At 40.2% G+C, this 14,741-nt stretch overlaps 1 protein-coding gene across 1 annotated transcript in view; it reads left to right on the top strand.

The window, feature by feature from the left end:
• MUC5AC (mucin 5AC, oligomeric mucus/gel-forming) overlaps positions 1 to 14,492 on the top strand; it is a 71,154-nt gene extending 56,662 nt beyond the window's left edge. Inside the window, exons 36-49 of the mRNA XM_060262396.1 lie at positions 213 to 411; positions 594 to 772; positions 3,057 to 3,126; positions 3,598 to 3,698; positions 4,683 to 4,714; positions 7,060 to 7,237; positions 7,586 to 7,690; positions 9,101 to 9,141; positions 9,691 to 9,813; positions 9,960 to 10,055; positions 10,758 to 10,883; positions 11,478 to 11,529; positions 12,246 to 12,360; positions 14,219 to 14,492. Of these exons, the coding sequence (XP_060118379.1) occupies positions 213 to 411; positions 594 to 772; positions 3,057 to 3,126; positions 3,598 to 3,698; positions 4,683 to 4,714; positions 7,060 to 7,237; positions 7,586 to 7,690; positions 9,101 to 9,141; positions 9,691 to 9,813; positions 9,960 to 10,055; positions 10,758 to 10,883; positions 11,478 to 11,529; positions 12,246 to 12,360; positions 14,219 to 14,492 (1,691 nt within the window). The remainder of the gene's footprint in view (positions 1 to 212; positions 412 to 593; positions 773 to 3,056; positions 3,127 to 3,597; positions 3,699 to 4,682; positions 4,715 to 7,059; positions 7,238 to 7,585; positions 7,691 to 9,100; positions 9,142 to 9,690; positions 9,814 to 9,959; positions 10,056 to 10,757; positions 10,884 to 11,477; positions 11,530 to 12,245; positions 12,361 to 14,218) is intronic.
• The last annotated feature ends 249 nt before the right edge of the window (positions 14,493 to 14,741 follow it).

Below are 14,741 nucleotides of genomic sequence, written 5' to 3'. Positions count from 1 at the left end.
AGAGGCATAGCTTTTGCTTCTGGCCTACCATGGCTTGAAGTCATGACATTGCCAGTTCACCTCCTTGCCACCTGATATTTCTTCAGACAGCTCTAAACAAAATTGTCAAATGCTCTAGGAGGTCACTGATTGCATCTCTACATTTAACCTGAATGTAGTCATAGATGTAATGTTTCCCACTACCTATTTTGATTCTATCTTGTTTCCCCCAGGCACATGCACAAATAACAGAAAAGATGATTGCCGCTTACCCAGTGGTGTGATAACCGATTGTCCTCGCATGGCTCCTGCTTGGAGAGTTCCCGATGACAAGAAACAGTACTGCTTGGAACCAAAACCAACAGTTGCAACCACACCAACTCCACCACCAACTTGTAAACCAAGCCCTCTTTGCCAGATGATTTGGAGCGAGTAAGATGGCAAATGAACTTAATTCATTTTTTCCTGCTTAGAGAATTTAATGACAAGGATATCATATAGTAGAAGAAAACATTCTGCATTTTTAGTTGAAAGTTTTAATAGGGGTATGGGGAAAAGAAGAACATCTGTTTGAAAGCACATTTTCACATGCAACATTTCTGGTACCTTTACAGCATCTTCTCTAAGTGCCATGATGTGATACCTCCAACACCTTTCTACCAAGGTTGTAACTTTGATGCTTGCTATATGGGCAATACTTCTATGCAGTGTTCTGGGCTGGAGATATATGCTTCTCTTTGTGCCTCTAAAGGCATCTGTATTGACTGGAGAACAAAGACCAATGGTTCCTGCCGTAAGTATACATTCAATCAGTGCTGTAGTTTCTTCACATATCTTTTTAAAGTTGCAGCCAACTTATCGTGAGCTCATAGGGTTTTCAAGGGAAGAGTCCATCAGAAGTGGTTTGTTATTGCCTGCCTCTGTGTTGCAAGCTTGGTATCCTTGGTGGTCTTTCATCCAAGAAATGATCAGGGCTAACTGCTTAGCTTCCAAGATCTGATGAGATAAGGCTAGCATGGGCTATCCAGGTCAGGGTCGCATATCATACAGTCATGGAAATCTTGATAATAAAATAATTTATTTAGTTTAATATTATCAATTTTGTATAAAAAACAAACCGACGTGTATTTGAAGATAACAATTTAGCATAACATGGTAGGAAGGAGAGCTTCCATTGTAATCTGGTGGAAATCTGTTTATGTGTCTGGCAAAACAAATATAGTTGACAATAAGATAAGCAAAAAGAATTTTTGGGTTGCTGAAAACATTAAGACAAACAATATGTATTTTCCCCCCAAATATGTCAGGAGCGTGAAACTGGTTAGGAAGGCAGTTGGGCCTTTGGGAGAAAAAGGAATAAAATGATTGTTTAAGAAACATGGGAGGAAATTTAACAACAGAGAGATTTAATTAATTAAAATCTGTATTAACTGTGGAAAATGTGGGTAACATACCCATGCCAGAACTCCTGTTTTGGGAAAGGATGTTGAAAAAATTGAATCAAATTGAAGTGATAGGAGATGGAAGTTCTTTTGGACTACCAGAAAACAGAAAAATAATAAGCCTACCAGGTTCAGATGGCATAAACCCAAGGGTTCTGAAGGAATTCAAATACTGAATAATTGGAAAGTAGCAAATGCCATATTGATTCTTAAAAAGTGGGTTCCAGGAAAAAAAGCTCACAGAAAAAACCCACAGTCATAAATGTTCACAGGAAAAAAGCCCACACAGAAAAAAGCCCACATGCAAAAATACTGTTTAAAGCACCATAGATATTTATAATTGTGGATAACCATTATAAAATCCCTCCCCCATAATACTAGAAATGGAGAGCACTCAATAAAGTTGACGGGTGGTTCAGCGCAGACAAAAATAAATATGTATTTACTTTTTTAAAAAGGTAAAGGTAGTCCACTGTGCAAGCACCGAATTGTTACCGCCCCATGGGGTGACATCACATCATGATGTTTTCTTGGCAGACTTTTTATGGGGTGGTTTGCCATTGCCTTCCCCAGTCATCTATGCTTTACTCTCAAGCAAGCTGGCTACTCATTTTACTGACCTTAGAAGGATGGAAGGCTGAGTCAACCTTGAGCAGGCTACCTGAACCCAGCTTCTGCCAGGATTGAACTCAGGTTGTGAGCAGAGCTTGGACTGCAGTACTGCAACTTACCACTCTGCACCATGGGGATCATTTTATTTACCTACCTTTACTTAATTGACGAGTGAATAAAATGTGAAATCCAATGCCAGTGGATGATGGCCATGAGAGTAGATAGCTTTAGCAGGGTTAGAGAGTCTCCATATAACAGAAGCAAGAAACCTCTGGATACAACTGTTAGAAGGCAGCATCAGAACTTGACCTTTGTGCCCTGCTTTCTGGCTATTCAGGGCAACCAGTTGGCCATGGTGTGAAACAATTTGCTGGACTAGATCAACCACTCTTTTGATCCAGCAGGGCTCTTCTTATGTCTGGTCCAGCACAGCTCTTCTTATGTTTCTAATGAACATTAATAAACCCTCTCTCCCCTTATAATTAATCAGTACTTCAGAACAGGGGACAAAAATCAAAGGACTGGTCATGCTAAAGCTCACTGTAAATGTAATATGTAAGCAGGTCCAGCGTTAGGGGTTCTGCTGCCCAAGGCAGAACCTGCGCCCCCCTCCCCCCAAGGACTTGTGTGCAGAAACCTCTGGAAGTGATGTCATCGGGGGGTGCACAAAGTGCAAATGCTTGGTCCATCCCGTGCCCGGCCCTCTCCCACTTCAAAGGGAGCCAGAAAAAGATCACCTCCTCCTTTCTTTACAAGAAAGGAGAAGGAGGCCTCTTCCCAACTCCTTCTGAAGCGGGAGAGGGCTGGGCAAGGGGTGGACCAAGCATTCGTGCTCGGAGCAAAGAAAGGATGACTCAGAGCATAAGTGTCAGCATGATCAGGTATGGGGAGGGGGCACCCACCCCCACCCCCTGTGGTGAGATGGTGCCCCAGGCGGCCGCCTACCTTGCCGACTCCCAGCCCTGTAGGTAAGGGAAATACATCTTTATGTTTACCTTTCTCTGTCTCTCTTATTATTTACAGCATTTGCCTGTCCTAAAGGAAAAGTATATGAACCATGTGGCCAACTCAACCCTCCAACCTGTGACACAAAGTAAGGAAGAATATGAAAGTTGTTTATTATTATTATGATTGTTATTGACATAACCATTGCAGTATAGTTAATGGGATGGATTTGCTCTGAGGATGCTTGGGTTCAAGTTTCTGCACAGCCATCAAGCATAGTTAGACCTAGGGTCAATTATGCACTTTCAGTCTAATTACATCACAGAGATATTGTGAGGATAAAATGTGATATATGCAATGTGCACTGCTCTGCTTGAAAGAAGGCTGAGCTAGGAATAAATAAGGAATAACTTTCTAACAATATTATCAGGTGTCCACTACATTAAAAGTTATTGGATTGCTGGAATTGTTCTAAACTTTGTTAATTACTAACATTTTTTGAAACAGTCTGGCTCCCTCTTCCTTTATGCATGATTATAATGGAGAGAACTGAAACACATACTAGATATTCATGTTGCAAGGATGTAAAACTACTCTAATGCATGCTTCTTTTCTATAGAGCTGTTCAGCATACTGGTGAAGGTATAACTGAAGGTTGCTACTGCCCTCCAGGAACCAAGCTCTTTAACACCTACAGCGATGTCTGTGTTCGTGAATGCTGTAAGTATTCTTATGTAAGACAGAAGTGGCTATAACAACTCAGCAGTATTGTATGGTCTGAAAGATCCTTGTACAGTCAGCGAATCATGCAATCATAGGCAGAGTTACCCCCTTCTAAGCCCCTTGAATTCACAGGAATACATGAAGCTGTTTTATACTGAATCAGACTATTGGTCGTTCAAGGGCAGCGTTGTTTATTCTGACTGGTAGTGACTCTCCAGATTGTAGCTTTGGGTCTTCCACATTGTCTCTGTCTGATTAGTGAATACCAATGGACTTGGGATAGGGCAACTCTGCTTAGAAGGGCAGTAGCAGAGGGCTAGATGTCCAGGTGATCTAGATTGCAGCAATTTGCAGGTATACCTTTGGAACCCAAAGAGAAAATGATTTCCGGTAACCAACACTAGAAGTTCATCTTAGACAGCAAGTCTTCCACAAAGTAAGGGTAAATTGCATTTGATATCAGTTACTGTCCTACTAAACAGGACAATAAAATAAGCTGCTGCACAGCTCTCTGTTCTCATAAAGGAGAGTGCTATAGAATGCAGTGGAACATTTGAAGTTTTCAAGAAGAATGTTTTTTGTACTGTTTATACAAATGACATGCAAGAAGTCTTTGGTGTTTGCAGAGAGGATTTCATTCAAAGAACAGGCATTCCATCATAGGAGTGCTCTACAAAGTGTTCTCTCATCTAGCTACTGCTGGTTATGGTTATGGCAACCTTTCCCAAATTTCCAGAAGGCTATGGATTGGAGGTTTTCTAGATGGATAAACGTCTGTTATTATGAAAGCATGAAGCCTTCAAAACTAATTTCCATAGTTACAAAGCTTCCTTTTATAGCTCAGTTTCTAATGCTTCCAGCTTCCTCAGGAAACAGCAATTTCACACAGCTTTCATAGGCCTGCTCTTTAAGCTAGTTGTATTAGCTCCACAATTCTTTAATGGCAATAACACAAAATTTGCATCCTTTTAATTCTTTCAGCTTGTGTGGGACCAGATGGGATGCCCAAAGCAGTAAGTATCAATATGATTATACTTAAGAAATGTAGATGAGTAAGCTCAAACCATGTTTAGAGCTGAATTTTTTTCAAGCATTTTACATGAGTATTTTTAAACACCATTTGTCATTCTTAAATAATCCAAAGGCTTAGATTTGAAAACCAAGTAGCCACAGGATACGATCTTCCTTCACAGATAATTGCATGACAAATTTATTTTTAAAGAGTGTCAAAAACAACTGGAGGAATTTAGACAGAATATAAAATGTTAATCTGTTGATATCTAATTTTGTGAATCAGGCTACACTGACTGTAAACAGATAGTTCTGCAAAGTGTTCTCTCATCTCTCCCCAGTTGCAGAAAAATCTTTAAAATTAAGCAAAAAATAAATTGTGCAGGCTTAAATCACCCCCAAACAATAATATTGGCTGTAGATACAGAGTTCCTGTGTCCTGTAGGAGCCTAGCCATATTGTCATTATTTGGGGAGCCAGAATCCAAGCAACCAAATCCAGGCTCAGCTATGGTAACAGTGGAGTCCAAGAAACTATTCAAGGTCTGGGTGCAGTGGAGTGATATCCAGAAGCTGCTCCAGGTCTGAAGTGGCTCCTGGATACCACCACCACCAGGCCTGAAAACATTTGCAGGGGCCTGGAGCATAGGGTTACCAGGTCCAACACAGAAAATACCTGGGGACTTTGGGCATGGAGCGACGAGACTTTTCCATTCCCTAAAATAAATAAAAATACAGCAGTGCAGTACCCCTGAATACAGTTTTCATTTCCTCAACCTCCAGCAGCTGCACTTCCACTAAACACACATACACATGCACACATTCTCACAAAGCAGCCAAAATAAACACAGCATGCACACACTTTTGTGATCTCACGGGGCAATTTACTCATGGGAGTTGATGAATGTAACCATCTGCTGTATTTCAACCAACTTCTTCAGACTAACAGGAAAATGAAAGCAGAGCAGTCTGGGGGGTGGTGGCGTTTTCCTCCATTTCATAATCAAGTTCTGTTAACTCCACAACAACTGAAACCAATGAAAAATAAACAGAGGGACTGTACTGGCTTCTCTTCCTTTCTCACATGGTTCACATACTCACCAGGAAGAGCCACCTGGCCCTGCTTGCTTTCCCACCCATGCAGCTTTCCTCCAGTTGAAATTTAAAGGCACACACAGTCCAAAACACAAGCAATTTGCAAGACTCTTTTAAGCTGTCTGGAGGCAGGGGAAATTAGGAGATCCCTTGCTAGGACCTGAGGGCTGGCAAGCCTACGGAAGCAGCATCCCACCTGGTGATGGGGTGTGTTGCGGGGAGCCATGCATGGTCTCAGTGTGCAAGTGGAAGGTGATGGGATTACCACCACCACCACCTCTTGAGTCTTATGGGCTTATTTCATAATATTTGTCATGTTACCCTTTTAAGAATAATAAAATAAATGGAGAATAGCCTAGCAACAGCTACAAACCTTATATTTCTATCCATTGTGATTTTCAAAGTTTTAGCCATATCATTAAAATTTTTGCCTTATCACCAAAAGGCAACTTATTATTTGAGGAAAAAATACTTTTTTGTGATAGAATAACTTCTTTGCAATCAAGGCATAGGACTGATCAGTAAATGAGCACTTAATATAAGATATAATGAGTGAAAGACAAATCCCAACCTGGTGAGTTTTGCTAGTGATATTGAGCCATCTAGCACAGCCGTCACTGATGCAATTGTGAGGGTTGCTGCCACTGTGCCACTACCATCAGCCACAAAGCCACTGTCATACAGCTAGCAGAAGAGATGGAATGATGTTGGCATGACATAGATAGGATGGTATAAGTCTCCTGTGGCTCATATAGCCTTGAGGTATTGTGGAGACATATGTACTTTCAAAACTACATTGAGGAGAAGCTATTTGAATACTGCTGCAACTTACACAGAGCAGTAGAAGGTTACCCTTGTAGTAATGATAAGTGCATGTCACTAGGTGCAGCATCATCATATAAGATAGTCTTTAAAATCTAACATAGGTTCACAGTGAATCATGTTTTGGACAGCTTTTATCCTGAAAGCATGAACATAGTCAAGACTTACCTTCAGAAAACGGTGGTCCTCATGAGCAGAAGGGCTTTGCTAGGTATATCTTGAGAAGGAGGATCAGGAAATGGGGGTGACTTGATCTTTCAAACCAGATGTCTTATCTGCCGTGCAAATAAGTGTGTGAGCTGTAATGTCTAAAGATCATACTTCTCACTGGGGGGTGGTAATTCATGAGCACTCTTGTTCTGAAGTTTACCAAAGAAGCATGTACGAAAAAGGAAGTGCAAACTACTAACATTTTTCACTTTTCTCCACAGCCTGGCTCAGTTTGGAACAGCAACTGCCAGGAGTGCACTTGTGAGAAATATTCCCTAACAGTGCAGTGTAAACCAAAGACATGTGCAACACCTGCCCCAGTGCCCTGTATTGATGAAGGCTATGTGCCTGTTTCAGTAACAACACTAGAAGATCCATGCTGCCCTCATAAAAAATGCAGTAAGTACAATCCAAGACTTTAGCAAAAGATGTACTGTGAGCAGTTTTCAGCAAAACTTTTCAAAATGGGAACATTTGTCTTTTTTTGGGAAAGGACAAATAATTACATCTGTTTAAGCTCATATGCTTTAGAGTACATAGCGTAGTGGTTTCCTGTCCACAGAAAAATAGTACTATTTGATGTGGCTGTAGCAGTGGTTCCTCCCTCTCTAAAGGACACCAGTCTCAGACAGGTGTTTTATTACAGAAAAGCTGAGAAATTCTCTTCAGATTCTTTTAATGTGAGGATGTTCTGAATTGAATGTTCTTTATTGATTTTTCCTCTCCTTTTTGCTTTATTTTATATAGTATGCAATACTACTTACTGCCCCAAATCCATTGATAGATGTCCACTAGGTTATGAATTAAAACAAGAAAAACTGCCAGGAGACTGCTGCATGAATGCCACTTGTGGTAAGTATGGAACTATAGGTGAAAAGCTGTGGGATTTCACGGAATGATATTAATCTTTTTTCATATATGCACAGCAATTATAACTTCCCCCCCACCCAACACACACACAATCCTCTTGAGTGGTTAACTGGAGAAGAAGCTCCATGGTCTTTTGTTCAGCATGACAGGACATTTGGCTTCTTTGCAAGTAAACTTACTCTTGAAGAAGCTGCCCAGCTTGTCATGTGGTTTCTGTGCACAACAGTTCCCCATAAATAGTTGTCCTTGTAGAAAAGTCACCAGAATCACCAGGAGGTAGCTCTCTGTCCACATCTTCTTTTTCAGTAGCTATTTGGGAAGTAATCTTAAACAGTTCCGCTTGGGAATAAGCTCAATGTTGTTAGTGGGTAGCGTTGCCTGGTCAGACTCAGGAAATATCTAGGGTCTTTGGGGGTGGAGCCAGAAGACTTTGTGGATGGAGCCAGGAACAAGGTTGTGACAAGCACAGTTGAACTCCAAAGGGAGTTCTGGCCATCACATTTAAAGGGACTGCACTCCATTTCAATGCCTTCCCTTCATTGAAAATAATGGAGGATGGGGGAACCTTCTTTTGGGGCTCCTAGAATTGGGCCCCCTGGTCCAATCTTTTTGAAACTTTTTGAGAGGCACCAGATGCTATGCTGAAAATTTGGTGCCTCTACCTCAAAAAACAGGGGGCCCCAAGAGCCTCAGATACCCATGGATCAATTATCCATTATACCCTATGGAGATGAGTCTCCATAGGGTATAATAGAGTGCCCAGCAGACATTCAACTCACACACTTTCCGCTTTCTGATAACCCTGAAGTGGGGAGGAGAGCCTCCAAACCAGGTGATCCCCTGTCCCTAACTGGGGAATGGCAACCCTATTACAGGGGCTTACTCCCAGGAAAGTATCTTTAGAATCTCTTCAACCATATGATAATCATTACTTCCTCCTGTAAGGACCCTAGATTTGCATTCAACCAGCAAAAACTCCACATGTTATATATGCCAGATTTGATGTTAGCCTGCCTACCATTGACAATTTTGGATGGAGTGGTAAGATATAAGCCAATATTTTTAACTAAACTAATTCCCACCCCAGTCTCTTTAATGTGAGATTTGCTAGAAGATTCAGATGTTTTGAGACCAACAAGATTTTTGAGGTTATAAATTTTTGAGAGTCAAACTCCCCTAGTTAGATATTTTTGTTAGTCTCTTAGGTGCTCCTGGATTTGAATAGAGCTGTTCTACTGCAGACCAACATGGCTGTCCTCTGAAACTGTGTTGCCGTATGCAATTTCTTAAAATGACTGGCAATTTGTATTAATACTTTACTGCTGTGTACCTTATTATTCTAATCTGATGATTTAAGAGAACATAAAAAATGTATGTTTTTTTGCCTCACAGAGAAAATTCCAGGGTGTGTTGTCAGCAATGTGTTCTATCAAGTGAGTACTCTTTATAATGTAATTGCAATAATGACTGGCAGATCAATGTGACTAACCATTACATTGGTCAATTTAAACACACTGAAAATCAAAACAAAAGATCTTTATATTGTCTTTTTGCTTCAAAATAAAAAGTAAATAAATATTTGACTATCCCCCATTCCTCCCCCAAATCATGATAGTCTTACAGTTCCATCCAAAGCAGAGTTATAGCTTTCTAAATCTAATTACATCATTTGCCTTAGAAGGGTGTAACTGTTTAGGATTGCATCACTTTTGGTTGCATTTGAAATTCTTTCAATGCTCTGCTTGAGGAGGAACCTCCAAATTTGACTCTGTAAGATTCCATAAAATTCCTCAGGCATTTTAACCAAGAAGGATACCTAAAACCCATGTTATATTATACTTTCAACGGAATTTTGTTAGCAATTCTGATTTTAATTTCAGATATCTTCTCACTAAAGCCCCAAGTTGATTAAATAAATGTAGTTACGCTAACTATTCATAGGAGAGTGGTTAGAATAATTTATTTCTGTTTCTCCCTTTCAGCCTGGAGCAGTTGTCCCAAGGGATCCCTGTGAACTATGCAAATGCTCTCTGGAAGAAGAGATACACAGCAATACATACACAGTGGAATGTATATCAAAAGCATGCAACACAAGTTGTCCAGATGTGAGTTCATGCTGATTTTTAATGACCCCTGATTGTTTTCTCTCTCTCTCTCTCTCTCTTTCTGTCCACCCACCTATTTATCTTCTCAAAAAACTAAATGACATAATTGATTTTATGCATTTCTATCTATATCCTTCCCAATGCAGGGATATGCTTACAAGGAAAAAGCTGGACAATGCTGTGGTGAATGCACCCCAGTAGCTTGTATTCTGAAGGAAGAATCCACCCATGTCATTATTCAGGTAACTAATATGTGATGTTTTTTAATCCTCTGGCATTGTCCTCATTGTTGATTTAAGACTGTAAGCTCCTAAGGACAAGGAAGTACTGTTCCACTGACTGAATATCCATTCCATTCCAGATATGAAGGTTAAAAACATGATGTAGATGTCATGTATTTTCAAGCGTTGCCTTTTGACATGCTAATATGGGATGTTCTGCTCTTATCCAGACTTGTGATTTAGGACAGAAATCTTTTAAGATATTGTAGAGAGTTAGTTTGGCTTCTTACTTGGAGAAGGACAAACCAAAAAAGTTTAAATAAAATGCATACAGTCCTATCTCAACATATATTAATCTAAAGTAAGCAGAAGGGCCTCCATTTTAACAGAGCATTGGTTAGTTCTGTCCTTCTGCTGTATAATATGCACACTAATTAATATTGATGGCAAAAGCAAAGGATATCCATACTTTATTACAGTGGGATAACTGTAATTTGGATGTGCTGAATGGGACAAGAAAGTATATTATAGCAGTCAAAACAATGCAGACAAAAGAATAGCATTTCCCTCCTTTTAATAAAAAAGCTGCACAGCAAACTGAATAACTTTGTTATTTTTGGAAAAGTTTTCCACAAAGCTTTATACTGTGTTGGTGATATAATCAAAACTCTTCAAAATTGTGTCAGTTTATACCAATATAATTAAAACTGTAACTGTTTTCAGCCTGGAAAGAGCTGGCATAGTCCTGAAAACAACTGTACCTCCTATGAATGTGAAGTCATTGATGGCACATTTGTTCTTGTGCCTGTCAAGAGAACCTGTCCTGCCTTAACTCCTGACTGTCTACCTGTAAGTTTGACTGAACTTTTTATCTAGCTTGATATAGTTATATATTTATTGTTAAGTCACAAACTTCATAGGTGGCATGTTATGTATTTTAGATACAGTAGTCTTTGGGTCCAAGAGCCCAACTACTCTTTATCTTCTGCTGCCTATATGATAGGGTTGTCAGGTCCCCCTTGCCACTGGCAGAGGATGGGGGGTTGGGTTGCCAGATCCAGACTGGAAACTCCTGGAGATTTAGGGATGGGGGCTGGGGAGGACACAAGACCTTAGTGGGGTACAATGTCATAGAGTTCATCTTCCAAAGCATCCATTTTCTGGGGGATCCCCAGGTCCCACCTGGAGGCTGACATCCCTAAAAGTCCCTACTTTCCATTCTGAAGTCTCCAAAACATACAATGCTGCACTCGCTTTCTGTGGCATAATTATAGATATTTTACCCATTACCAACAAAATGATCCTGTTAATTTCTGATTAGAAATTGTACCTATTCAGGTGTGAGTCTCTCACTTGCATAAAGAAAATGTTTTTGCCAAGAAAAGTGATCGATTTGGTAACAGTAAATCAATTCTCAAATCATTTTTTAAAAAATTCTTTAAGGAGGATGTGAAACTGTCTGAGGATGGCTGCTGCAAAGTCTGTATTCATAAAGGTAAGTAATGCCAAATAAATACAAAAATATGTATATCTTATAATGACCTAACTATGTAACATATTTCTCAGACATTCTTATTGCAATAATATTGTTAATTTCAGTCATCGGAACACTGAATTATTTCTACAGGCATTTGATGAGCGAATTGCTTTGGCATTTGTTGCTGTTTTTCTGTCTCTTTTTTTGCTATTATCACCCTTGTGGTATTCAAAATTTTACTTCAATTTGTATTATAATTAGTATGTATTGTTTTAGCACTAAGCTGCACAGTGGAAGAGTAGGATTCCAAAAAGAGTAGGACTGAAGCAAATATTGTGAATAGAGACCTCAGTATTTATATTTCTGTAAATGGCTCAATGCCACAATAAATCTTGACTGACTGACTAGAGAACTCAGTATGCATACAAATAGGTCTGCTCCCAATCCTCACAAGTTTCAGAACATGCTGTCTTTCACCAATTGCATTAAAGTAGATGATGCATCATTACACTCAAGGAGTATGGCTCATTTGTATCTGAAGCTTACACTGATGAACACAGAAAACAGAAATGAGTGTGCTCTTTTTTCTTTACCTGAAGTTTATCTAGATATGAATTAAAAAAATGGACCAATCAGTCCCCTTCACTTGCCATATTAGCATGAACACATACCATTTTAGCTGCCTCAGCTCCATGCGACCATATAATCATACTGTTGTGTTTTTTCTCTCTCAGAGCAACGAAATTGCATACCCCACACTACTCCGAAAATAATTAGACACAATGGCTGTGAAGCTTCTTCACCTATTCAGTTAACATACTGCGAAGGCAACTGTAGTACTTCCTCAAAGTAAGTAAAGAGGACTGCTCACTGTCCTTGTGAACGATCTCTTGTGCTCTTCTAAGTCCTGCTTGTTTCTAATGGTTGACTTAAACAGTTCAGGAACTACCTTGAATTTCGTGTTAAAACTGGAGTTGGGGAAGTTAAGTGGTTAATTTTAGACTCCTGTGATACATTGATTTGATAGCCATTTTTGTCAGTAGTACTCCACTTTGGCACTTTGGAGAGTAATAAAAAATACTCTATCATATGGTTTCATGAATTATAACTTGCTTAATCAGATGCAAGAATTTATTTATCTACATTATTTATAGTCTGCCTTTCTCAATGAGACACAAGGCTACAAACAACAGATATTGTACAAAACAAGATCTAGGAATGTGCAGGATGACACATCAAAAGTACATCTAATTAGAAAGCTACACAAGTATGGCCAAACTAATTAGCATCTGTAAGAGTGGACTTTGCAAGTATTATGGTGATTGAGAAAAGTCAATCCTTGTTAAGAGGGAAGGGAATAGATGACTAGGAAATCTTTTTGCATCTCTGTTGTTGCATGCTATTCCCAGAAGACTTATAAAGAATTTAAAATCCTTCTAAAGTGATAGTTTTTTACTCAAAATCAGGTTCTAGCACTTTTGCTCACAAAATATGGAGTTGCAGGGTACTCCAAAGAGCACTCTAGCTTGACTCTTATGTTCTAAAAAATCATACTTTTGTCTGTCCAACATCTTCTTAAATCCTTTCAAAAACCTTTGTCTCCTTTTCTGTAATTTAAGGCCATAAAACAGAATCCCAGAAGTTCATAGACATGTCAGGCGGCACTCCACCAGTATATATGATGTTGCTAGCCATGGAGAACAGAAGGTGCTATGTGTGGGCCACAAAAGTCCTATCCTCAGCCGCTGAAAATATTTCAGCTCCTTCTCAAGATGTCAGCAGGCACTGCCCATACACACTCAAACATATTTTCAAAATTATAAAGGCTAGAAACTTTCTTTAAAAGAAAATTAATGGTGAGAGAGCCCAGTACCACTACATTCTGCCCCACATGTGCTCATCTGGAACTGTGGCATACACACAACCCTAGGGTTGCCAAGTCCAATTCAAGAAATATCTGGGGGGTGGAGCCAGGAGACATTGGGGGCGGAGCCAGGAACAAGGGTGTGACAAGCATAATTGAACTCCAAGGGAGTTCTGGGCATCACATTTAAAGGGATAGAACACCTTTTTAAATGTTTTCCTTCCATAGGAAATAATGAAGGATAGGGGCACCTTCTTTTGGGGCTCATAGAATTGGACCCTCTGGTCCAATCATTTTGAAACTTGGGGGGTACTTTGGGGAGAGGCACTAGATACTATACTGAAAGTCTGGTGCCTCTACCTCAAAGAACAGCTCCCCCAGAGCCTCTGAAACCTCCAGATCAATTCCCCATTATACCCTATGAGAATAAATCTCCACATAGGGAATAGTGAAGTGCTCAGCAGACGTCCCCCCCCCCCCCGTTTCTGATGACTCTGAAGTGAGGGATTGGCCTCTCTACTCACGAGTTGCAGCCAACTTCTTCCAAGTAACACAGACACCCCAACCCAAGAGGAAGCCTGTCCAATTGGAGACTGGAGCCTTCGGAGGGGAAAGTCACATGATGGCTTTGGGGGCGGGGCTTCCCCCACCGGCCAGCTGACTGGGGGCAGGAAGGAGCCTGGGAAAGCAGAAGAACCCCTGCTGGGACCTGGGGATTGGCAAGCCTACACAACCCTGACTGTTGTAGAGATGAAGACATTTTTGACACCTAATATCAGACGTGTCTTGATCCTGCACCATTTATGCTAAACCTCTCTTTGTTTACTATTTGTAACTATTCAGATATTCCTCAGAGACTAACGTAATGGAACACACATGCAAGTGCTGTCAAGAAGTCAAGACCAGCAAGCAGCATGTAGCCCTGAGATGCCCTGATGGCTCCATTGTGGATTACTCTTACATCCAAGTGGAGGAGTGTGATTGTCTGAGTAGCCAGTGTTCTCCCCAGCCCATCCCCACACAGTCACAGCAGCAGCAGCAGCAACAGGAAGAGCAGCAACAACAGGAAGAGCAGCAACAACAGGAAGAGCAGCAACAAGGACAGATCCAGAAATAAAACAAATGAGCAAGACAAAGAATTAACAAAAAATTGATGTTCACGTCCCTTGTTATTTTAAACTGAATTCAAAGAAGCATCTTGAACATACTGATTTCCCCCCTAATTATTACAAATCTACTTTCAGCAGGTTCCATGTGTGTAAAATGTCTTTTCTTTTGTGAAAAGCACGCTACTAAGCTTCAGTAATGCTGAATTGTGCATCCATAGATAAATTTGGGGGAAATTAGGGTGGTGGATGGTGAAATA

This window comes from Heteronotia binoei, chromosome 21 (genome assembly GCF_032191835.1).
Source record: "Heteronotia binoei isolate CCM8104 ecotype False Entrance Well chromosome 21, APGP_CSIRO_Hbin_v1, whole genome shotgun sequence".
NCBI classification, from domain to species: Eukaryota; Metazoa; Chordata; class Lepidosauria; order Squamata; family Gekkonidae; genus Heteronotia; species Heteronotia binoei.
The sequence above is the reverse complement of the archived record's forward strand: the minus strand, read 5'-3'. Positions and strand labels throughout refer to the sequence as shown.